This window comes from Canis lupus, chromosome 17 (assembly GCF_048164855.1).
Source record: "Canis lupus baileyi chromosome 17, mCanLup2.hap1, whole genome shotgun sequence".
Lineage (NCBI taxonomy): Eukaryota > Metazoa > Chordata > Mammalia > Carnivora > Canidae > Canis > Canis lupus.
In genome coordinates, this window is record NC_132854.1 from 12,825,517 (window position 1) to 12,850,516 (window position 25,000).

The 25,000-nt window shown below is 49.7% G+C and overlaps 2 protein-coding genes across 12 annotated transcripts in view; one reads left to right on the plus strand and one right to left on the minus strand.

Moving 5' to 3' along the window:
* The window catches only part of STK24 (serine/threonine kinase 24), a 121,952-nt gene extending 104,493 nt beyond the window's left edge, over window positions 1–17,459 (plus strand). For all 5 annotated transcript variants that reach the window (XM_072782575.1, XM_072782573.1, XM_072782572.1 and 2 more), the window contains exons 6-11: window positions 3,290–3,475; window positions 5,980–6,125; window positions 7,981–8,110; window positions 9,609–9,677; window positions 12,379–12,515; window positions 16,398–17,459. In XM_072782575.1, coding sequence (XP_072638676.1) covers window positions 3,290–3,475; window positions 5,980–6,125; window positions 7,981–8,110; window positions 9,609–9,677; window positions 12,379–12,515; window positions 16,398–16,434 — 705 coding nt within the window. In that variant the 3' untranslated portion in view covers window positions 16,435–17,459. The remainder of the gene's footprint in view (window positions 1–3,289; window positions 3,476–5,979; window positions 6,126–7,980; window positions 8,111–9,608; window positions 9,678–12,378; window positions 12,516–16,397) is intronic.
* A 3,054-nt stretch (window positions 17,460–20,513) lies between these two features.
* FARP1 (FERM, ARH/RhoGEF and pleckstrin domain protein 1) overlaps window positions 20,514–25,000 on the minus strand; it is a 290,246-nt gene continuing 285,759 nt past the window's right edge. For all 7 annotated transcript variants that reach the window (XM_072782564.1, XM_072782568.1, XM_072782567.1 and 4 more), the window contains 3 exons: window positions 24,063–24,170; window positions 23,789–23,940; window positions 20,514–22,058 (listed from right to left, as the gene is read on the minus strand). In XM_072782564.1, coding sequence (XP_072638665.1) covers window positions 21,977–22,058; window positions 23,789–23,940; window positions 24,063–24,170 — 342 coding nt within the window. In that variant the 3' untranslated portion in view covers window positions 20,514–21,976. The remainder of the gene's footprint in view (window positions 22,059–23,788; window positions 23,941–24,062; window positions 24,171–25,000) is intronic.

A 25,000-nucleotide genomic window follows, 5' to 3' on the forward strand; every position in this document is an offset into this window, starting at 1 on the left:
GCTTGGATGTTTTTATGGCTTTTGATACATAATGCCAAATTGCATCCATCAAGTTTTCCACATTAATCAGCAGGATGGAGATGTCTAGAGAGGGAGTCTTCAGGCAGGAAGATACTTAGGAGCCCCCAGAGAAGCCCCAGGGAGAGAAGATAACTCTGAACTCAGCCAGGGGCTGGAGAGACAGAGGGGGTGGGGCCAGGTGTCAAGAGGCCAGGAGCTGTACACCTGGCCCTGGCTGACATAGGAGGATCCAAAGAGGAAGTCAAGAGCTGATGTGACACACAGGCTCTTGGCTTGGCTGCCTGGTGGGATGACACATGTTTTGCCATGACAAGGCTGTACTGGTCGATCCTCTCAAGGGAAGCAGGAGGGCGATGCCTGTGCCTTTTCTCTGAAGTCCTTGGCCATGTCTTGCATGTGGGATTGGGAGAACTACTTCCTCGGTTGGCCATTGGCCCACACTGGCATGTGGAAGCAGGTGCCAGGTCCTTGAAATCTTGTGACTGTCTACTTATTGTCCAGCCTGAAGCCTGATCAACAGCCCTTGGAGCTCTGAGGAAAATGAGTATGTTCACATCTCTTTGCTGCCAGCAAAGACCATCATTGGCCTGGCTTTCTAATTACGGAGTTTTTAAGTGGTTGTAGGGTGCTTGGAGGTCAAGAGGTTGTCCATTAGGGGTCAGTGGGACTAAAGCCCTATGTAGGTATGGCTGAGAGGCAGATTAGTGCTAAGTAGCTGGGTTGGTAAAGAGCAGCAGTTCTCATGAGGTGTCCAGGAAGGCTGGAGAAGGACAGCTGGAAGGGAGGGAACCTGTTGTGTAAAGAGCTGTTGGCACACAAGGGCTGTGTGTTCCTCTGTTCTTCTATCCCTCCCTCCCTCTCTGTCCCTGCACTCTTGTCTGCATCCTCCTGCTGCTGCCGGCATGCCCCAGTGATCCTCCTTCCTCCTCCTGGGGGCAGGGACTGTGTGATTGGTCACGTTTTTGCCAATTTGCTAAGGTAATACAAGGTAATACAAGGTAATCTGAGCGAAAGGAGAGTCCAAGCTGCCAAGGAAAGGAAAATGGGAGCATGATTCCTGATGCTGGTTCTTCTAGTCTCATCCCTTTCATGCAGAGAATTGAAAACAAGACTTGCTGACAGACCCATCTTCACTGAAAACAAAAGAAATAGAGCGTGTGATAGGCACCGACCCCGCGGGCTGCCGGGTGGGGACACCGCAGTGAGGGTCTCTCCCGCTCACTAGGGTGTGAGAACACAGCAGGTTTCAGAGGTCGGAAATGTCTAGGTCCTGCCATAACCTGAACAGTGTCACAGGCTTTCCATTTCTTTGCCGTGGAGCTAATGTGAGGGATCAAGTAGGTTCTGACTTTCAATAGGCTTCCAGAGCACAGTGACAGAGCAGAACGGGGTGCTAGGCGGGGTTCAGCAGTAGCAGAGGCCACCCTGCACCCATCCCCTGCTTTGCCAGCCTTTTGGTCCTGCTCTGTTTTTACACCTTCCATCTCCTTTGCTGGGGGCTGGTAGCAACTGCCGAGAAAGCCTCCTTACCTAGTTTCTCAAAGACCATCTGCTTTTCTCACTTGCCTCCCATGGTCAAGGGGTTCATAGCCCACTCCTCCCAGCTGACCCACTGTGGCTGCAACGTGTATGGGGCAGGAGTAGGCTTGGGCAGCTGGACCCCACATGTGTCCCTTGCTTCCTGCCAGCAGTGAATCTAGTCAAGCCTCTAGATTGAACTAACCTGTCGTTTGATAGGAAATACAGGAGTTTGACAAACATACTGACTCCAGGAAAAAAAAAAAAAACAGACAAATCCCAAATTTGGGGCCTTTTTCTTCCTCAGGATAATGGCAGTAGGGAGATTGGGGAGCAGACCGTTGTTGGTTGAGAGAACCTTAGGTGGCCTAGCAACACATCACAACATACGGGCTTCATGAGGATCCTGATTCCAGTAAACCAACCATGACAATACTTTTTTGAAGAGTTTTGAAAATTAAACTATTACAACATGTTAAATTATTACTAATTTTGGGGCACCTGGGTGGCTCATGGTTGAATGTCTACCTTTGGCTCAGGTTGTGATCCCAGGGTCCTGGGTTCGAGTCCCACATCAGGCTCCTCTCAAGGAGCCTGCTTCTCCTTCTGCCTATGTCTCTGCCTTTCTCTCTGTGTCTCTCATGAATAAGTAAATAAAATCTCTTAAAAATATTATTAATTTTAAAATTATTATTAATTTTAATATTATTAATTTTAGGTATTCCTAGGTAGGAAAAAATCTTTACAAACTGAAGTACTCAGGAAAAATGTCACATGTTGTCTTTGATTAACTTTTAAATACACTATAGCAAAAAATAGATAAAGCCCATATGGCAAATTATTAATAATCATTAACTTCATGTTAATTCTATTAGTAGACTCCACTGTTAATATTCTATTAATGTTCTCACTCCTGTGTGCTTGAACATTTTTGTAGGAAACCCCATTTTAAGTTCTGGGCTCTCTGTAAGCATCTTGCTCAACCACCCTGGTATTACTCCTATTTTACAGATGAGGGAACTAGGCTCACAGGTTAGATTTTTTTTTTTTTTAAGATTTTACTTATTTATTTTAGAGAGCATGTGAGAGAGAACGGGGGGTCAGGGGAGGGGCAGAGGGAGAGGGAGAGAGACTCTTAAGTAGTCTCCATGCTATGTCTCCATTCTATGCCTGACATGGGGCTTGATCTCACGACCCTGAGACCACGGCCTGAGCTGAAACCAAGAGCTAGATAGGTAACCAACTGAGCCATCCAGTAACCCCGGTTAGGTATTTTGTCTAATGTCATGAGGCTTTGGTTGTAGAACTGGCATCTAAACCCAAATGTCTGAGACCAGCGTGCCTGACCTCAACCCACAGCCATGCTTCATCATCAGCTAACTTGATGGGATGAGGTGCAAACATCCCCTGTCCCTCAGACATGTCCTGTCTGCTCACCTCTGGTCACCTGTCCCATCGCTCCAGGGATTGAGATTAACATGGAGGGCCTCATACTTCCAGCATTAAATGGAAGACGAATGATTGTAAAAGCCATCTTTGGCACAGGGCTAGAAGATGATTTTATACTAAATTTTCTCCTTTGTGTTGCCTATTTGGAAATTATACCAAAGCCTTATCTTTTTTGTTTTCACTTAAAAATAATTATCTTTTACAAAGCTTTAGAAGTACATTGAGATTTTTTTTTCTTCCCTAAGTGTATATATTGGAATTTATTCCTTCTTGTATCTCTAAAAATACTTTGTTGTTGCAGGCGGACATCTGGTCCCTGGGCATAACAGCTATCGAGCTTGCAAAGGGGGAGCCCCCTCACTCCGAGCTGCACCCCATGAAGGTTTTATTCCTCATTCCAAAGAATAACCCCCCCACGCTGGAAGGAACCTACAGCAAACCCCTCAAGGAATTTGTTGAAGCCTGTTTGAATAAGGAGCCAAGCTTTGTGAGTCATGCGTCCTTAGGGTGGGCATCTCTTTGTGTGTGGGCAGTTGATCTAGATACGTCTTACTGGGATTTCTTGAATCAGTCTGGTCATAGTCACCATTGTCTTCATGATTTCATTTATTTTTTTTTTTTTAATGGATATGATGGATTTGAGTTTTAAGATTTTGAGACCTAGAGCACACATGTGCATGCATGCATACAAATAGGGAGAGCGGCAGGGAGAGGGAGAAGCAGACTCCCTGCTGAGCAGGGAGCCCGACATGGGGCTCTATCCTAGGACCCTGAGATCATGACCTGAGCCGAAGGCAGATGTTAACTGAGCCACCCAGGTGCCCTGAAGATATTTTTACTATTTATCTTTTAAGAAACAGAAGTCTGCTTATTTTCTTTCAGATGATTTCTAGCATCTCATACCTCATTGAGCTTTTGAAGACTGTTCTCCTTAATATTACATGTGGAATCATAAATTTTTAATATTTATAGTGAAAGGTCAGTCTATCTTTAGACGCTTTCAGTAATCGCAAAGCCTGGCTAGAAAAATAATGGCTAAATGTGTCTTCAAAGTAGATGTTTTCAATTTTTTCTTGGCTTGTGTTAAGAAAAGACAAAAAATATAAATGAACCACGCACCTTGCCCCCTTACCCCTTCCTTTTTATTCTTTTTTTTGTGTGTGTGTAATTGACTTTGGCAGAGCCATGTGGCAGTAGCTCTTGATAGCTATAGCCGAATTTTCTCTCTGAATTAGGACATATCTTTGAAAGTTATCTTTGTAATGTGGTGTTATGTATAACACCATATGTCGTTGGTTTGTTTCTAAATCTTCTAGCAACGTTGGCTACAGGCCAAGCTGAATCCCCTTTTTAATGAACTCTTAGCTAAAAATGGGTGACTAATTCTACAAGAACACCATGGTTTTCTAATATGATGTCAGTTTTGGTAAAAGAATGAAATGGAGGAATGCAGCATTTTTTATGAACCTCTGGGAAACGTAGCCTGAGATCACCAAGTCAGCGTTATTTTATTTTATTTTATTTTATTTTATTTTATTTTATTTTATTTTATTTTATTTATTTATTTTATTTTATTTTATTTTATTTTATTTTATTTTATTTTATTTTATTTTATATTTTATTATTTTTTTATTTTTTAAAGATTTTATTTATTTATTCATGAGGGACACAGAGAGAGGCAGAACCAGGCTCCCTGAGGGGAGCCTGATGGGGGACTCGATCCCAGGACCTTGGGATCACACCCTGAGCTGAGGGGAGACGCTCAGCCATTGAGCCACCCAGAGGTCCCAAGTCAGCGTGTTACTGATACACGAGACATCAGGTTGTGTAGGCTGTTGTTCTGACCTGTCCATGATGTCCTGAACTTTCTATTGTGATGTGAGCTCCTAGGCACAGTGTGGCAGGACCCAGGATGATCCACCCACATGTGTACACATCTTCCCATTAAACATAGATTTCTATCATCAGCATACTTGCCCAGTGCACACATCTCTACCCCTACCTTGACCCCAAGCACACTGAGGAAAAGGATGAGAAGCTGGGAATTTGAGCACTTCTAAGACACTTGGAGTTTCACAGGGAGTGAGACACAACCTGAGGTGACCCAGGATTTCTATGTGTTTGAATCTGAGAAACGTGCCTGGCTCTTGTGAGTAAAGCTTTAGTAATTCAGAGTAAATGGGAACTTAGTCACACTGGTGTACTTTGTGTGTTCTTGTTGTTGTCTGCTCTCATTCGGTCTCTTTGGGAGGCATGCTCCTTGTAATTGGACTTGCCATCCTCAAGGGTAAAGCAGTTGCCAACTCTGGAGTATGCTCTGTGACTGTGGCCACGGTGAGCCCAGGACCTGGGTGAGGTCCTCACCCCAATCCCAAGGAAAGTGCCAGACCAGGGAAATGAGCATTTCTAAATTGGGGAAGGTGATGAGTAAGAGCCTTTGGGTACTCTTTCAGCATCAGCTTCTTTCTAGTTTCCTCTAGATGTATCCCAATTAACATTTATCTTATTATTTCGGGGGGATGGAGCCAAACATTAATATAGAAAGTTAACGAGGTAACTCAGAACATTATTTTCTCTCTCCTCAGCATTTGTAATATAAAATGTTTTGTAAAAACCAGGAGGTATATTCTAGCTGTCTTGAATGATCTCTAAAATTCTCTCTGACACACATTTTCTGTGTCAGTGCACTTTTCTAGGGAAAGATTTTTTGGTCTCGTTGGATGGTTACCTGTAGTGTGTTAAGACCACATTAGATACCAGATGTCATGCCCACACACTCTACCTGGATTCCCACCCGTGGATGCTGGATGACTGCTGTTTGAATCATGTTTTTTGTTAGGGAAATAGACTTCGAAGCAGAACTCGATCTTTACGTTTTAGCATGTGTTAACGTTTTGAGGTTACAATCTGTCCTTTGGGGGTAGAATCAGGTAGGACGCAGGGAACTTCATCTCCTGCTTTCTCTGTTTTGTCTGGTGCTTTGTTCCCCAGAGACCCACTGCTAAGGAGTTACTGAAGCACAAGTTTATAATACGCAATGCAAAGAAAACATCCTACTTGACTGAGCTCATCGACAGGTACAAGAGATGGAAGGCTGAGCAGAGCCATGAAGACTCTGGCTCCGAAGACTCAGACACGTAAGTCTGCTCTTCCTGGGTGCGCAGGCTGCGAGTGACTTAGGCCTGTGAGCAGACAGGATGCCCGGGAGTCCTGTGCATGGGTGATGTTCGAGTTCGTTCTTATTGGGTTGGGGTTTTTGGTTATTTGTTCATTTCTTTGTTAATTTGTTTTTAGATAATCCAGTTTGGTGGTGATTCTTGTGTCAGTATGGGACAATTGGGGAGCCTTTTAGCCTATTTTTGTTGCTCGTGGAATCTCCAAGAAAAATCTGTGTGATGGAACCATGCATAATGAACTAGACCTGGTCTCCTTTTCCTTTTCCTGCTCTTAAAGTAGCAGATGAAACTGCATTAAATACATTATTTTAAAGATATAAATGTATGTTTTTGCAATTATCTGTTGTGCTGTAGTCTATGCTAGGGTTGTAAAAGCTCCATACTGGAAGTTACTTATTAAAAACTAGTATCAAGCATCTTGGAATTCCATTAGTTAAAGAGATGGATGAGGTCTCAGAGCTGTTTTGGTGTTTTGGGTGGAGGAAGCTAGATCACCTGCTCTGACATGAAGGGAGGAGACATTAGCATGGTGTCATGAACAGAAATGTTCTGATCTTTAGCACCTCTTCTGTCCTTCCTCACACCTGGCCAAGAAGTCCAAGTTGACTACCAGCCCAGGTCCAAACACCAGGCTGGTTGAATCAGAATTTCTGGGGGTGAGGCCTATATTTTTAGGGTCCCCAGGTGACTCCATTGTAGAGCCAAGAGTGAGAACCACTGGCTCTGGACATTGTGAGATCATGATGTTGACAGATTAGGGTGGTAGCAATGGGGATGAAGAGATGAACAGGCAGTGTGAACGTGGTCCTGGACTTGAGTAAAGGAAGTAGAGGCCATGTAGGCTTCAGCATTGTGGTGGGTGCCATTGAGACGGTGATGCTGGAGAAGAAGCTGGTCAGGGTGGGGAGGAGGCCAAGGCACAGGAAGCTCATTTTGGTGTGGGACATGTTTGAGTTGCTGACAGGACACCCAAGATGCTGTGTCCAGTGTCGAGTGGCATGGATGTTTGGAGTTCAGGTGAGGTATGGGGGCAGCTGTCATGGATCTCAGGTCATTGGAGCCATAAGTATTTACCATGTACCTAGAGTGTATCTGCAGTGTGTGAAGGCTCAGATGCTGAAGGCTGAATGCTAGGAAATGCCAGTGTAGAGGATGAACCTGTGGATGACTGGGGTCGGGGGCGATGAGGGTGCAGAGACTCTGGAGGGTAGGGTGATGAGCAGGAACATGGAGGCTCAGGGTTCGAGCAGGAGATGGACTGAGCAGGAACTCCCTTGTCCAGTGGTGTGCCCGGGATCAGTGGCATTGCTCATGGCATTTGCAAGGACAGAGTCGGTTTTGGGAGTGATGGGAAGGTAAGAAAATGGAGGCAGTAAGTGTAGGTGACACACCCAGGAAATAAGACTGGGAGATGGCTGTAGCTCAAGGGCCCAGTGTGTTGAGGGAGCAAAAGAGATGCATGGTGGAATGTTGATGGGGAGGAGAGGTGACATCCGAGAGAGGGGGTTGTCAGTGCAGCGGAGGATTGTCTTGCAGGAGAGATGCCTGTCTTCACTGGAGGAGGTGGGATGCAGGCTGTGGATGCAGCTGGCATTGTGGGAGGTTGGGAGCCTTGCTGTGATGGTCTCTCTTCTCTGAGGCGGGAGGCAGGGTCCTCTGAACACCTGGGAGACACTGGGGGTGGGTTATGGGTGGGAGTCGAGATGGGAGGTAGGTGTGGAGTGTGGGGGTGACCGGGCGGGGCTGCAGAGTGGGGTCGCCTGGGGCACAGAGCTGTGCACTTGCTCATGGAGTTCTCCTGGATGTCTCTACAAAGGGAAACGGATACGGACAACCAGGCATCTGGGGGCAGCGACTCTGGGGACTGGATCTTCACTATCCGAGAGAAAGATCCAAAGAGTCTTGAGAATGGAGCGCTTCAGCCTTCGGACTTAGAAAGAAATAAGGTAACATTGGCTGGTGCTACAGCGACTAACCCCTGTTGTCAGTCAGCGGGGTCCCCTAGTCCCTTCTGTGTGGAGCCGTTGGTGGGTGGGGCTTCCGCGTGGCAGCCTGCTGTGGCATTTCACTGGCTGAGACAGATAGGAGATTTGTCGTCTGACGACCCGGAGAGTGAGGTCTGAGAATTGGCCTCAGGTCTGTTCCACAGGGCTGCTTCCTGCTCCGCAGAGCCTGCTGTGTCCTCCCCGCCCAGGGAGCTGGGGTCTGGGTGGAGGGGCAGGTCTCACCTGTGAAGTGACATTCAGACTCTGTTCTGTATATTGGGGTGACTCATAAAAGGTACCAGAATTTTGGGATTAAGTTTTTGTTTAAGGATCTTAAAAACAAATATAGTGCTTTGGTACTTATATGGAGCTGTCTTTTGATAAATTGGTTTTATGTCTATTTAAGTTTATGAAGAACTATTTTAGAGTTGCTTTACTTTTTTTATTTATTTTTATTTATTTTTATTTTTTGTATATGTTTTTATCGGAGTTCGATTTGCCGACATATATAGTGTAACACCCAGTGCTCATCCCATCAAGTTCCCCCCTCAGTGCCTGTCACCCAATCACCCCATCCCCCGCCCACCTCCCCTTCCACCACCCCTTGTTCGTTTCCCAGAGTTAGGGGTCTCTCATGTTCTGTCTCCCTCTCTGATATTTCCCACTCATTTTCTCTACATTCCCCTATAATCCCTTTCACTGTTTTATATTCCCTGTGTGAGTGAAACCATATAATGTTTGTCCTTCTCCAATTGACTTACTTCATGCAGCATAATACCCTCCAGTTCATCCACGTTGAAGTACATGGTGGGTATTGTCCTTTTTACACAGTGGTGTAGTTTCTCTGAGGCAGTGTGGACTATTCCTGTCCCCTGTTGCTCCTACAAGTCTTGCTTTGATGACAGGTGGGAGTCATTACAGAGATTGCAAAAGTAGAAAATAGGTTCCTGCCCTCTGACAGACACTTGGAACAGCCAGCTTCGGTCTGATTTCCATTTCCAGAGGTTCAGTACTTGGGTCCTGCTACACAGATCGCACAGTGACGTGATTCAGTGTCACTTGCATCCACACAAATGCCACTTACAGGACTTCTTTCGAGCCTTTCCTGTGGAATCCAGGCGCTGGTCCACCCAGCTACGTTAGTTTTACATTTCACTGCAAATGAAGCATTGCAGTCTAGTGAAAGGTCACAAGACAGTCCCATTCCGTTATCGCAGCAAATGGGTGCCTGGATGGCTCAGTCAGTGGATCATCAGCTCTTGATCTTGGGGTTATGAGTTCAAGCTCCACACTGGGTGTAGAGGTTACTTAAAAAAAAAAAATCTTAAAAAAAAAAGATATCACAGCAAACAGAACATTTCAGACGTTATGCTAACGTGGTGCATGTCTGAAGTTTTCTGAATTCTTGCAATGTGAATATTAAGACCTTACTTCTGATTACTTTTTTTTCTTCCCTAAGGTGAAAGACATCCCAAAGAGGCCTTTCTCTCAGTGTTTATCTACAATTATTTCTCCTCTGTTTGCAGAGGTAAGATACCCAAAGTCTTTGGGGGGACGGGGCATGACCGGGACACAGTTGGGGGCAGAGTCCTCTTTCTGTGACACGTCGCCAGTAGAATTTGGGAGGTTAGACAGGCTGGCAATAGTAGGCGGAGAGTCACATTGTGGCCCCGTGAGGCCGGCTGAGATTGGGTGCTCGCCTCCCGGCACCCTCCTGCTCTCCTGGCACTGTCTTCTGCCCAGTGCCTCCCAGGAAACGTCATTGTGTCGCCTCCTTGAATGTACTGGCCCAGCCCAAGTCCATATGCCACCAGGGTGATTTTTAGCTTCAGTTGTAGCACTTTCTACAAAATTTGTTTGGGTGCAGCCTGACTGCTTGGCCTCGGACAAATCTATGGCAATGTAAAAAGTAGAATTTTATTTTAAAGGAGAAATCGGGTTCCCTGGAGACTTCATTTGTCCCATTGTGTCTCCGTATTTCACTGTAACCCCAGGGAAGTCCCCTTACCAGCAGGGCCAGGGAGTTCCCAGGTCAGCAGCCCAGGTCACTTCCTCCGTCAGGGACTGATTTCACCCATGTACTGGCCCCCCGGTCCTTCTCAGGGGAGCCCTCCCTGCCTCCGGTAGATACCAGTAGGCATACTGCATTTTGAGATGTTTTCAAGAATCAATTTCATGAGAATGAAGACTGTTCTTCATCTGGTTAGTAGGTGATTCGAAAAGAAGTGGGAGATACCCCTTTCTGTTTTTTTTTTTTTTTTTTTTTTCCCTCCGAGTTCTCCTCTGGCTCAGGCTGCCATTAAGGTGAATTCAGAATGGGTCACACTGGTACCTTCTGTGTGGGGTTCGGAGCTCTCTAGGGGAGAGGCTGTATTGAGGCATCTTCCTGTGGAGGTCTGTGGTCCCTGGTGGAGGTGCCGGACACCCAGGCTTGCTCCCCCTCGCCCCATGAGGCCCGAACCTCAGTCACATGGTGTCATCTCGTTGGCAGGGCCCCTGCCTGCCCCCCTAAGCTGGCCAGCTGGCCGAAGGGCCCCACCTTCTCTGCTGGCAGATGGGGGCCCGGCTGCTGGGGCCGAGCTGGAGCTTGGGGGGTGGAGTTGAAACTGAACGTGCAGGTTCCTGAAGGAAAACTAAATGATAGAGGCAAGTAGAGGCCGCTCTGGGTTGCTCTCTGGCTCTGCCCTTGGCTGATTTTTCTGGGAACCTGAGCTCTTCCTCTCATGTCCAGAAGACACCATCTTGATCTTTATTATGTTTGGGAGAAGTGAGAAATGGTCCTTCAGGTTTACTAGATGCTCCCTTGCTTCCTGTGATCCTGGCCCTCCGCTAGGATCAGTGGGCACTTAGGGAAAATGACATAGATAATTCTTATTTGTCTGAAGCCTTGTGTTTTTTTATTGGGCGTATGAAGAAACCATGCTGAATGCATTATTTAGAATTAATGAATTGATCCTCGAGGTAATACCGCTTTGATTTTTTTAGCTAAGCTAAAGGTAAACTCACAGGTGTCTTTCCTTATGTGTTTCTATCAATAGTACTCAGTAGCCACATGTGTGAAGTTTTCAGTGTATATCATTTTATATAATTCTGATAAAACTCAATAATGAAGGGTCATTATTCCTGTGTTTACAAATAGGGATATCCCCTGGCATCAGAGTGTGCGTGTGGGTGGCTCCCTCTCGTCAGGAGCCCACCCAGCAGCAGCTTTGGGCAGGGGGACTTTCGGGGGGTCACAGGACAGGGCACGCAGGGGAGGAGGGAAGGCAGAGGTTACACGCTCAGGACCTGTAAATACTGTTCTATTTAGTTGTTGGGCGATCGGGAGTTCTAGATGGACACAGGCGGCCACCTCCAGGTCCACTGCGTCACAGTCTGTGACGAGGAGGATAGGAATGGACGCCAGGTTCTGCTCATCTTCCGTGTGTCCCTTTAGCAGGGAGAGAAGGGAGCAGCATGGTCAGGGTGGGGCTGATGCCGTGAGTGATGTGTTCACCACACTGAAAAGCTAAAGCTAAATGTGAAGGATTTCTTAAAGGTGACATAGAGGAGGGGGTTCCTGTTCTGGGAGGCTTGGTTGGGTGTCTGCTACCTGTTGACTGAATGAATGGCTCTCCTTGTCATGTGGCATCTTCTGGTCGCATCCCTCCCAGAGAGGGACTTCGAGCCATCATCCTTACCTGAGGCGGTGCCCAAGACACCATTTTAAGTTCTCACAGGGGCAGAGGGGTCAAGAGGGATGCTGGATTCCCAGAATTTAGGGCTGCTGCTTGCTTGCAAGGCCAAGAATATTTTGACCACACCCTGGACCAAAAAGACCATTTGCTGGAATCTTAAGGAGCCACTTGTTGTCGTTAGGAGCTAAGGCGTAGGTGGCCCAGGGTGCAGCTTCATCGTGGAAACTAGGGCTGAGTGACTGTGAAATTGTCTTTCTGGTTGTAGAGTAAGGTGGAGGTGGAAAAAGAGGGGACAGGTGCCACGAGATCTTGAAAAGCTGCATAGGCAGCTAGTTGTGTTTGAAGGTAGTGAGCGAGGTGTAACGGGTGCCCTCTCTGTGCAGTGTTCTCACAAAGCCGTCCGTCGGAAGGAGTCAGGTGGCCCACAGCGCAGTCGAAGCTGCGCCAGGGCTCGGGCCCGGGGTGGCACTTAGAGCCTGCACATGGCATCGCTCCTTCAAGTGCTCATTGGTTCCCATGGGTCATGCTCTTCTGCATGCTTGTGTCCTCCAGCTGAAGGAGAAAAGCCAGGCATGTGGAGGAAACATGGGGTCCATAGAAGAACTGCGAGGGGCCATCTACCTGGCGGAAGAGGCCTGCCCCGGGATCTCGGACACCATGGTGGCCCAGCTCGTCCAGCGGCTGCAGAGGTAACTGCCCCTAGTGGCCTGCGGATTGGGGCCGCGCGGTGTGTGTCCCCGGCTTTCTTAGTCCTTCCAAGGAACAGCCTCTCAGTCCTCCTTGTTCCTGGTCCCTTGTTATCTTCCCGGCACATGAAGCAGAATCAAGTTAGAGAAGACTTTAGTTCTAGGTTCTAGAAATCGCTGCAGGAATGACAGGATCCTGGACACCAGTGGGGAGGGCCACAGACTCTGTGCTTGTAGCTCTTGCCATGGAACTAGCCAGTGACCTGAAGACACCTGTCTGCTCTTCATGATGCAGCCTGACTACCAGCCAGTGACCTGTTTGTAACTCTGTGTGGTTTTCTACCTTCAGAATTGCGTCCAGAAGGCCAGAAGTCAGGGCTTAGTTAGGACACGGGCAGGTTCTGTTCCTCATGTGGCTGTGGCAGTTCTCACCTCTGCTTCATGTCAGGAGCCTTGTCTGACAGTAGTGGCTCTGTCTGCGCCAGCCTGCAGGGGCTCCATGTCCTGCCGGTGGCTCTGACTTGAGAAGGAAGTTGGGGGGCCATCTGGCCTTCCCCAACCCACTCTCAGGCTTGTTCTAGGAGTCTCCTTGTGGGGGTCACGCTGACCGCCCCTTTCACATAAGGGCAGTCATTTGAGGGTGTTAGAGTGGAGGTGTGCTGTGACACAAGCTCTGTTCCACAGCCCCAGAACTGCCTCACCTCCCAAAAAGCCAGCCGTTTCATTGCTTTGAAAGTCACCTTCCAGGTGAATTGTCAAAGTCCCTTCCAAAGGGCAGCTGGGCCTTGATGAGTGTAAGGAGCATTTCAGATCTTTCTAGAGACACTGACTTGACAACGTACAAAGAAGTGAGGGGTGTGTGTGTTGGGTTGCTTTTGCCCCTTGGAAGTGATGGTCCAACGGGCTGCCCTCTAGCCCATGAAGAGTCCTAATAACGTGGGACGTGGGGGAAAGCCTAGTTGTGACAGTTAGGTTTGTCCTCCTCACCTCAGGCTCCTTTGTTAACACTGTCCCAACTTTCCAACTTGCTTCCAAGTGCAGGCGGCTGGACAGTAAAGCCTGTCTTCTTGGCTGCCTTTGGTTTTGAGGCAAGTGAAAGAATCCGCTATACTTTTTGGGTTTACCCCCGAACCCCATTGATTCTAACAAATCACAGGCATGAAAGAAAAAAAGAATCCCAAGTCCCCGGATGCCCACTCATGCACAGTTGTTACGAAGTTCGTGTGTATCCACCCAGGGTCCGTGTGTGCGGTGCCGTTTCTATCGCAGCACCGTCAGAGCGCTCGCTGCCTCGTCCCGGGGCACACCCTGGTTATCCGGGAGGCCTGCCTCTGGTCACTTAGCGACAACCTCACTGTGCGGTGTTCTCCTTTCTCCGAGCAGCTCGGGAGTCCCTTCACTCCTCGTTCTCTCGCATGTATTTCCGGGTAGAGAGAGCCTCTGAGCCGCACGGAGCTCAACCGCACACTGGCGGTGCTGCGATTCCCTTGTTTGGGGTTTGGGCCTCCGCTTTCCTGGTGCCACTTTCAGGACTGACCACCCTGTCCCGAGTGGCCGGAGTTGGTCAGCGACGCGCATCCCTGACTCGATTTCCCCGCAGCCCGGGGCAGAGGGCATGGCCTGTGAGTGCCCCCTGCTCCCGCCCTTTTGCTGCTGACCCGGCTGGTCTGTACCCACGCTTCCTGGCAGCCTGCGTGAGCCACACACACGGTTCAAGGTTTTCTAGTTCCCTCCTGACAAAGTAGTGAAAAAGGAGCAAGTGACACTAGCCTTCATAATATGTTTAAGCCACCGTATCCCAGGGCTTTCTTCAGCGTGTCCTCCGTGTAGACAGTTGTCAGTGGGGACTTTCTCGTACGTGGTAGTACCACGTCTTCGTGATGGGAAGGGACCAGGCGCCTCCAGTGCGAGCTGGAGCACACAGTGCAGGCGCAGCCGTCGCTGCCCACCGCTGCCCACGGCACGTTTCACGGTGTGCTTCCAGTGGCACGGGGGGAGACGCCAGGTCCACATTCTTTCCTCTCCTCGTCTCCAGACGCTTCTGTTTTGTTTCTCTTCCCTTTGTGATGTGCAGACACTCCCTCCCCTGCAGCCAGCAGAGGATCGGCTCCTGGGTCCTTATCGGTCCCTGTGTTCACCCCTGGGAGGCTCCCTGGCCCTTCCCACGTGCTCTCCACCCAGCCGCCACCTTACCACAGCGGCCACTGCCACCGCGTCCTACCCGTTTGGTGCCAAAAGGCAGAACTTCACTGAAGCGGTCACCTAAGAGAAAATAAGAACCGACTTTTGTCGAAAGCATTTCAGAGACGTGTAGATCTTAATTTGAATTAATGTGTGGATCCTCATGTGCAGCATCTGCGCCTCCCGCGGCTTTAGGCATCTCTCTTCCTTGGAAAATGAGTCTTCGGATCTGTGGCTAAAGCCTGCTTTTTTTTCAGGAGGCTCGGTAGTCATTTATTCTCTGGGAGAGTGCCAAGTATTTTAAATGCCTTAAAAGAGCTGCCATAGGTGGGAATGTTTGAGATTGCTCCCATTTAAACGTCCTCAGCTGTCTCCTGTGACGTGGGGTCAGTTTTAAGGTGACTGAGAGGATGCTGGCCATCAGGGGACTCCCAACCCTATTTTATATTCTGGAGTAAGGCAGTACTGCAGTTAGTGGAAACCAGAGGAAAGTGCCCATGATGCCGCCCCCACCCCCACCCACTGCAGCCCAGTTAGTATTACCATCCGGGTCAGTTCACTGGCTTCCACTGTATATAAATCATAAATTTACCCAACCTGAGATCATGAACCTGAGTCGAAATCAAGTCAGATGCTCAACCAACTGTGCCACCCAGGAGCCCCTATATAATGACAATTTTTAATCTGTTTCTCATTTGGTTTGCTTAATCTGTGTAACCCTGTCTGCTGTGTTTGGACATCAAAGTTACCTAATTTTCACAATTACAAAAACCCCTCAGGGACAGCTTTGTGCAAAAATACATTGCTCCTTCTTTGGACATTTCTGAAACAGTTCTAGGGAGTGGATCACTTGAATGAGCAGCAGTATTTTTGTGGCAATAAGGGTTTCCTGTGCTGATAGAGCTATGTGTGCGCCCTAGAACCTCAGTGTCATCAGGTATTACTGATTCTGTGACTTTTGAAAGTGGACTATAGGGCAGCCCCGGTGGCTCAGCGGTTTAGCGCCGCCTTCAGCCCAGGGCGTGATCCTGGAGACCCGGGATTGAGTCCCATGTCAGTCTCCCTGCGTGGAGCCTGCTTCTCCCTCTGCCTGTGTCTCTGCCTCTTTCTGTGTGTCTCATGAATTAAAAAAAAAAAAAAAAAAAAAGATTAAAAGTGGACTCTTTCACTTTTGTGATGCTGGCAAAAAGATGCTTTCTGTGCATCTTTTTTCCTCCCTGGAGACCACTCTCCCACTTGTTATATACTTCTAGTTCTTCCACGGACTGAATTTAACCTATCTATGAAAAGTGGCATCAAAATCATTTTTCTTAGTTTTAATTATTTGTATAATAATTAACCGATTGATATTTGCTCCACTTATTTTTTATTTTTTTAGTATTTATTTATTTAATTTATTTAATTAATTTATTTATTTATAGATTTAATTTATTTATTCATAGACGCAGAGAGAAAGGGGCAGAGACACAGACAGAGGGAGAAGCAGGCTCCACACAGGAAGCCCGATGTGGGACTCGATCCTGGGTCTTCAGGATCACATCCCAGGCTGCAGGCGGCGCCAAACCGCTGCGCCACTGGGGCTGCCCTCCACTTATTTTTTATGACTCGATACTGGTAAACCAGGATTTTGCTGGTGGTTTGACTTTCTGCATGGGGGTTACAGAAATGACACTCACTTCCGTTTCTCTCTTTTCTTTCCCCCAGATATTCTCTAAGTGGCGGAGGAACTTCATCCCACTGAAATTCCTTTGGCATTTGAGTTTTTTTTTCTTTTTTTCTTCTTCATCCTCTTCCTCTGAAAAAGTCAACGAGAGCCTTTGCTGACGCCGCTGCAGTGGTGTGCCATCTGGGGGCCACCCCCTCCCCGGCTGCGGGTGCCCACTGTCCGGGGGCGCACAGGCCCTTCCTCATCGGCCTCCGCCAGAAGGAGCCGCTCGGTGCGGCGGGGAGGGTCAGCTCCTGCAAGCGATCATTTTATTTTCTTGTTCTTGTTTTTTATTTGTAGCCATTGTGCACATATCAAGGAAAGTGTCTTTAAAAACAAAAACAAACCCTGAAATGTATATTTGGGATCATGACAAGGCAACTGAAGAAATGAAATCTCAGGTACCCTGCTGTAAGTGGATGACTCCCCCTCCGTGGGAGACGGAGAATCGCTCTGGTGGGTCAGTGTACAGATTTGTATATAGTGTCATTTTTACGGAACCCCTTTTGGCGTGCATAAGGAATCACTGTGTACAAATTGGCCAAGTGCTTCTGTAGATAATGTCAGTGGAGTAAATATTTGACAGGCCATAACTTGAGTCTCTTGCCTTGCCTTTATTACATGTAAATTTTGAATTCTGTGATCAGTGATTTGGGTTTTATTTTGTATCTGCAGGGTTTGCCATTAATAATAATTACTGCCCCTCTTATGGAACACTCCTCTTTATACCTCCACAGATGCAGACTCCCCTCTTGTTTGCCCAATGACCCTTTTGGTACACGTAGAGATGATTTCCTTTCATTTGATGGTACTGTTTCTTAGTGTTTTAAATTGGAACATATCTTGCCTCATGAAGCTTTAAATTATTATTTTAAGTTTCTCCCTGATAAAGTGCTCTCGTCTTAACATTTGTTTGAAATTGTGCCACTGCCAATCCTACGCCAGCTCTGCCGTCCTTCCCAGTATGATTTTCTCTTGCTCCTTGGAGTGAGACCCGCATATCATCTTGCCCACCTAAAAATGTCTGAATGCTTACACAAATAAATTTTATAACACACTCATTTTGCTTACTCTCCTTGAAACATGACTCTTCAGAGGGCAAGTGTACCTGTGAGTGTGTGTGTGTGTGTGTGTGTGTGTGAGAGAGAGAGAGAGAGAGAGAGAGAGAGAGAGGGAGGGAGGGAGGGAGGGAGGGAGAAGGTGAGACACTTCACTTCCAGAAAGAAGTGCCCACACTGAAAACGCTGAGCATTCAATCCAGCTCCCTCTGCTACTTTGAAAAAAGTTGGTCACTGAGAAAATATGGCCGGATATTGATTTGTAAAATTGCACGTTCTTTCCAAGGACCTTGATTGAGAGTGGTTTTGTTTCCTTAATCTAGGCACCCAGGTTTGTTCTTTGTCAGCCAGGAGGGTCTGTGTTTTTCTTGGCTTGTGGCAAGGCCTTGCTTGTGCAGGTGGGAGGCAGGATGAATCACTTCTGGGTCTGTGGGGTGAGAAAGAGAGTTTCTGAAGCTGTTCTTGACTAAGTACACGTGGCATTATTTTATATTTGTTGATGTGAATCATTGTCCTCTCGGAGGGGAAGACAAAGGATTTTTTAAAGATTTTTTTATTTATGAGAGACACAGGCAGAGGGAGAAGCAGGCTCCACGTAGGGATCCTGACATGAAATAAGATCCTGGGACTCCAGGATCACGCCCTGGGCGGCAGGGTACTCAACCACTGAGCCGCGCAGGTGTCCCAAGACAAAGGATTTTTGGAAGAAGGAGGGGACTGGGTCAACTTCGGGATGGAAGGTCTCCTCTCTGCCGCCCCAGTGGCCTGGGTTACGGGGAGAGGATAGAGGCATAGAGCCGGAGAGGTTTGAGTGTGTGCTCATTGTTTCAATTTGTTCATTGAGTGTAGTTTTGAAAAGTCTAAAATGGTCATGATTTTTTTTTTTTTAATTAGAAGCTGAATTATTAGTTTCTGTAAAGGGTACATTTTGATTAGGGGAAATAGAACTGAATTGCTGGTTTTTATTGTGTGTGTTCTTTTGCAGCAGGAACATTAACTTGGATGATGGAACTGGAGAATGTTTCATGTGTCTACTGAGTGTTTTGTGAGAGAGTGATCTGTTTCCCTGCGTGAGATGCAAGTCCAAGGTCAGTTTTGTTCATTGCAGGAGAATCACTCAAGGAAATGACGCAGCATTCTCCGGGGGTGCCGCATGTCTGCTCTTAGCCAGCCAGCAGAGGCAGTGGCTTTCTCCGAGGTCTGCACTTGTGCATATGGGTGGGGGCGCCAAGATGACGTGCTGGAGCCAGTCTCCCATGCGAGGGACCCTCATGCTGCTGGGGAAACTGGGTTCTAGTTAAGCCTGTGTTGGTGCGAGGGTTAGCACGCAGGGTTCGGGGACCAGACTGTCAGCGCAGCGCCGTCTCCCAGGTAGCGCAGCAGATTCTTCTTCTAGAGCTTACTCGAGCATCTTCTGTGGATGAAGCTCCCTGGAGAAGATGTGGTTTGAGTCGGTTTTCAAAGTGGATCTCTTCCCCCATCTCTTCTGGCCTGCTTCTTTCTGTAGACACGCAAACCGAGGTCTGGTTTCTCGGGGCACCAGGAAGCTGTGTCCCCTTCAGGGGCTACTTATCAAGCCAGGGAGGCTGGTCGTGGTGTAGACACTTCGAGTCTTTGTCAGACCCCGTACTGGCGCAGACATCAACTCTGCCGCCTGGGAGCCAGACCTGGGAACCCGGCATCTGGAATGGATTTGCTGGCGCTTGGAAGCCTCTCCATGCCAACCCCCCTCAGCTACAGCTGATGCGCTCACTAGATGGCGGTGGTGCACCTGGCATGGGAGATGCTTTCGGGGAGCACAGCTGCGGCCTTGTGGAAACAGGCAGTGGGCTGTGTCTGGCTGGCTTTTCATGCCTCCTAGAAATCATGTTTCCTGTGTCCCAGCTGGGTGCGCTAAGTGAGGAGGCCACCAGTGTGCTTTGGATGCCTTGGCCCATCAGTTGGCCTCATGACTGTCTTGATATCACCAAATGCCACACACCTTCTGCATCCCCAGTTTCTGTGTGTCTAGTTTGGTTCCTCATGTAGCATTTTGTACCTTTCTTTTGGCAAAATGTGGCTCATTTATAAGTGTCCTTATATTTCCTTAAATATGGCTTTTATAGTTCTGCTATAAAAGATGGCAGTAAATGGGGAGAGTAGTGCAAGGCGTGTTCATTAGTATAGGATCTGTGTCGTGCAGGGGTCGGTAGAGTTCACAGAAAACTATTTTTGTAATTCTGTCTCTTGTATAGAGGGAAGAGGCTGGAACCCCTCACCCCCCTGTTAAAATCCTAATCCTCCAGTGTGATGGTATTTGGAGGTGGGACCTGTGGGAGGTGATTAGGTCGGGAGAGTGGAGTGCCCGTGACGGAGTTAGTGGCGAAGAGAGGCCCCCGAGACCCTCCTCCCTCCCACCTGTGAGGATACAGTGTGAAGACTGCTGGTGGGGAACCAGGAGGGCTCTCGCCAGATCCCACAGCTGCCGGCATCCTGGATCTTGCACTTGCCCGCCTCGATACATTTGGTATAGTGGCCCAAATGGACTAAGAACCAGGGTGTCTCTGAAACTCCCCATGTGTCCTTGGCAGTGGTCTATGTTGCCTGTGTGATTGGCACTTTGGAGTCACCAGGGATCCCAGAGGGCTAATAGAGCAGCACCCACAGGATCATGGAAACGGTTTGGAATTGCTCAGAGACACGGGGTGCAAGCACCTCATCCCCCAGCCTTGTAGAATTCCAGTGACCGGTGATTTGTAGGGGGAGAATTTTTCTCATCCTACCTCTGGGACAGAACAGCTAGTCTCCAGGGGTCCAGGGGCCCCGTTTCACCAAAGAAGCCGAAGGGAGCCCCCCTGCCCTCTTTTATCACTTAGGTTCTCGTCCTTCTATAGCCACTGACATGTTCCCAGCAGGGTTCTGCTCCCCCACAAGCACCAGCTGCTTGTTCATCGAGCAGTGAGTCACCTGCTCTCACACCTGCCCCGTGTGACGGGTGACCCGCCACATCCTCCCCAGGGCAGCTCTGGTCCTGCCACCCACCCACCTTGGACGAAAATAAGGACCAGACAAGGTTGGTGATGTTTTGCCTTAAGACTTCAATATGCTGGATTGTGGCGTGAGGTATTTTTATTCCCTTTTGTTAGTACTTCCACCCACCTGGTACACAGCGTAAGGCAAACGACGCACACATCTCGAGTCCCTCGCCCCTACTGCGTTGACATTTCCATGTACACCAGTCCCAGCTCCGCAGCGTCGGGCCGGCCAGCGGTGCTTGCGGTACAGGCACTGGGAGGGCCGGGCCCCCTCTGGACCGTGGTAGAAAGGGGTGAAGAATACCAGGGAATAGCAGCCCCCCGATCTCCACAGAGAACAGGCAGGCGGATTTTGACTAGTGGGCCCCAGCGGGTGCTGGAGCCCTGTTCCCTGTGTAGTCCGACTGTGGACGATGCACAAGGTCATCCTGTTGCTACCCCATGCCTGGGGGGGCCGGAGGGAAGGATGAGTATAAAAAGGAGAAAAGAATGTTCTTGAAGACAGGCACAATATATACTACTACTGAATGTGCAGCTCCAAACCACAGTTGCAGGATATAGGTATGATCGTGGGGACCAGGGGACCGCGCACCTTACATCACAGTGCCTCCCACAGCCACTGGAAGCTCCCAAAACACCCTCCGTCACGTAACATATCACAAATGGCCCTGATCACGGACATACAGGTTCTCATGCTTGTGAAACAGACAGCAAACACCACAGCTGAGCATCTTCCCATCGTACACACCACTCCTAGGACAGCGAGAGCACAGACACCGCGCTGGATTTCTGCTGCTCGGAACAGAACACCACCCGCTACGGTCTGTAAAGAGTAATCACTGGAACAATTTGGTCAACTTGTGCCAAGAACAGCGTTTCACTGGAGCGTAAAACCCCAGAGGGGAATGTACGTCGTGTGCTGTAAATTGCTTATTAATCAAAGAAGTAAATCCTACTAACTTGCTATTATTATAAAAGTAGAAAGATTGAAAAAACGAAATCTGAAAATGATCTCATTTAAGACTGTGCCATGTGTATCACAAACATTGGAAAATCCTTTTTTTGTTGTTTTAAAATGCACCAGCCTATAAATCAAAATAAGTTTCTTTAAGAAAAAGAAGAGCACTTGCCCTGTCTTTTGGTTGAACGGATGTGGTTGTACTGCTTTTAAGGTGCAGTTGTAGAAGAGAAAAACGGTCATTTGGCACTATATTAATGACAACGTTTTAATACTGGCACAAGCTAGAAACAGCCCACCGGGAGAATGACAGACGAAGAGCCACCAGCATCAGAGGTGGGAGCGCTGTTCCGTTCAGATGACACATTAACAGCTCGAAAAGACAAGGTTAAAAACGGTTTTGTGGAGACAGAGGAGAGTGGCTGTAAAACCATGTTTCTGTTTTCCAGACAGGTGTTAATTTTACTAGGCTTCATTAATACACAGGAGAGGAAGCATCTCCCAGGAAAGCAGCCACCGCTGAGCCAATCAACAAACGTGTCCCGCCGTCAATATACATGAGACTCTTTGTGACTCAGAATGTGGGTGCGGGAGGCCGAGCTGGTCGCGCTGCGGATCACCTCCATCCACCTAAGACCAGAGAATGAGAGGATAGTCAAGGGCCACTTCCTACAAACCTACACAGGTTTTTTTTTTGTAACAGCTCCACGATACTCGACAGTACCTCATCACTTACAAAAACAGCGTGATGCACTAGTGGCTGCTTTTGTAATGCGCCCTATTTTAGCAGGAGAGTTCTCGAATGAACTCTTCGTACCCCAGTAAACAAAAACAAGGCTAAGCGTTCCTCTCCGTGTTTCTGAGGAAGAGTTTGAGAACCACTGGCCTGGGTGCTCCTTCGGTAGAGCAGGGGAAGCGTCCCGGATGGAGGCGTCTTGCCTGGGTGATGCCGCAGCATGCTCCGTGTAAAGCAGGGGCGGGGGGTGGTTTCTTGCTCCCCTGCTCTCCCTCCTAATCTCTGCGGGGCGGCGACGTGCAGCTCATTTTATACATGTGAGTATTTGCAGTATTTCGGTGGTTCTCAGAAGCCCCAGTGGACGATGTCTGCAGATGTTTTTGGTCGTCACAACGGAGGGGGTCGGGGTGCTGCTGCACATCCACTAATGCACAGGACGGGGCTCCCCCCTCCCCCCACGGAATCACGTGGTCTCACAGGTCGCAGTGCGGAGGGTGAGAAAGCCAAGCTTCCTGCCTCCAAGGAACTAGCAGGGCTTTTTAAAAGAAATTCTCTAATCACGGGTCTTTTAGGATCTTGCCATCATAAGGCTCAAGGGTCCTTGCTACAGCAGCAGGAGCCTAGCTCTTGGAATCGGCCCCGGCTCAAATTTGAGAAGTTATCCCCTGGGCTCACTTTCCAAGCAGTGTATCTTAGGAAGTGCTGCTTGGGGGAGGCTTTGACCTGGGCTTTCCACCACCGTGCCGTTGCCACCCAACCACCATTCGTGGTGGGGTGCAGGCCCGACCCTGCGGGCCTCACGGCATTCGTGGGTAGTGAAGGAACACACTCCCATCCTACGGACAGCAGGCCCGGAGAGCCAATCCTCCCTAGTGGGCTGGTGACCACTGCTCTGGGCTGGTCTGTGGCCTGCAGACCCCCTGCCCCCAAAGATGGTGGTTTAACAGTGATGCCAGCTACAGGCTCCCAGTTCCTGGGGGCCCGCATTTCTACTGTAAATTGCAAGAACACTCGGTCAGATTTTACTTTGAAGATCACAGCTCCCGGGCCTCATTCTAGCACACAGGAAATCTTAAAAGGTAATCCTGAGAAGCACTAGGATCTGTTCCCTTCCTCGGGTGGTCTTCTGGCCTCGCACAGCTGGGCATATTCCAGCTAAATCATCCAGAGACGGGGGCGCCTGGGGGGACTCAGTGGGTTGAGTGTCTGCCTTCGGCTCAGGTCATGATCCCAGGGTCCTAGGATCGAGCCCCGCGTGGGGCTCCCTGCTTCTCCCCCTAGCCCTCCCCTGCTTGTGACCTCTCTCTGTCATGTTCTAATAAAAGCACACTTGTTAGAGATTTAAAAGCACATCGTGTGTGTACACAGACTCGGCACTACAGGTTAAGGACTGATGTCATTCAACGGGTGACGGGTTAGCTGCTTTTGCTTCTCAGAACACAGGTGGATACGGGGGTCAGGCCGAGAGGACAGCCTGCCCCGTAAAGGTCAAGGCCACTTTGGAAGGAGTGCCCAGGCCTACGGATGGCAGTGAGTGGCCACTCCCAGAAGAGCCTGGTCCTCCAGGCTCACTTGGGAGGAAGGAGAGGCCGTCTCCCGCCAGGTCCTGGGCGGACGGCATTACCTTTCAAACGTGTATTCGCTTTCAGCCCTGAAGTAGTACACGTGGGACTTGAAATGCAGCTTGAATACGTAGTCTTTGTGGATGTCCTCGGACTCCGAGGGGATGGTGAGCGAGTAGCCGAGCAGAGGCAGGCTGGCCAGGGGGTGATTGTCCTGGGCGGAGCGACAGAAAGCGGCTTGGCGGGGCTGGCCCTGAGCCTCGGGCGAAGTGCCCACGCGGGTCCAGGCAGCGCCCAGGCGCCCCCTCCCCCGGACCCCGGCCGCGCAGCACTGACCTGGTGAGACTTGTAGAAGAAGAGACAGAAGTTCGTGAACACCACCCACAGCTTCTGCCACCCGTTGCTGTTCTTGAATTTCCGCAGCAGATTCCCAGACAGCTGATTCTGCAAGACAAGTCTGCCCGTGAGGGGCGCGGGCGGGGGGCACGGCTCGCGGGCTCCCTGCATCGGCCCGAGGGAGAGGGCCCGGCTCCTGGGGGTGCACCCTCCGGGCCGGAGGGGTCCTCGTCTCCCCGTCGCCACCTCAGCTGCCGGGTGGCCCGGGTGGCCCCGGGGGAGTGCGGCGCACATCCGGCCTCATCCACCGCACCTGCGGTCCGGCCCACAGTGCTGCGTCTCCTCCACGCCCCGATTTCTGGTCCCAGACGGTGACCCCGGAGAGGCTCCAGGCCCCCGAGCGCCATCTAGTGGCCAGGACGCGGGCCGCCGCGGGATGCTCCGGCCTGGCCCCGGGGCTCCTGGGACTCCCCGCCGAGGAACAGGCGCCCCCCCCCCCACGGGCGTCCTGCTTGAACCCCTAGCTCGGGGGAGCGCCCAGGCGGCACGTCCTGAGCGCTAGGGTGGGACCCCGAGAAGGCCCGTCCGCATCGCTGACCAACCTCGTTACCAGGGAGACCGGAAGAGGCAGGAAACGACGATGGTGACAGCCCCACAACTTGGCGGTCACACGGGCAAACTACTACCGTATATAATTAAGAATCTGCCTGAGTCGCTTTATCCTATCCCTTGGTCTACTTCCAGGAAGCATTCCGTTCCCTGCGTGAGTGAGGTCCCGAAGGCGGGGGAGCAGGAGGCGGACGGTCCCTGCCCTGGAGACGCCGCGAACAGGCGGGCCAGGCACAGCGTCCCCCCCCCCAGGCGACCCCTGTATCAGGCGACCCCCCCCCCCGTGTGCCACCCACCCTCGGGCAGAAAGGGACAGGACGACGGGTGCT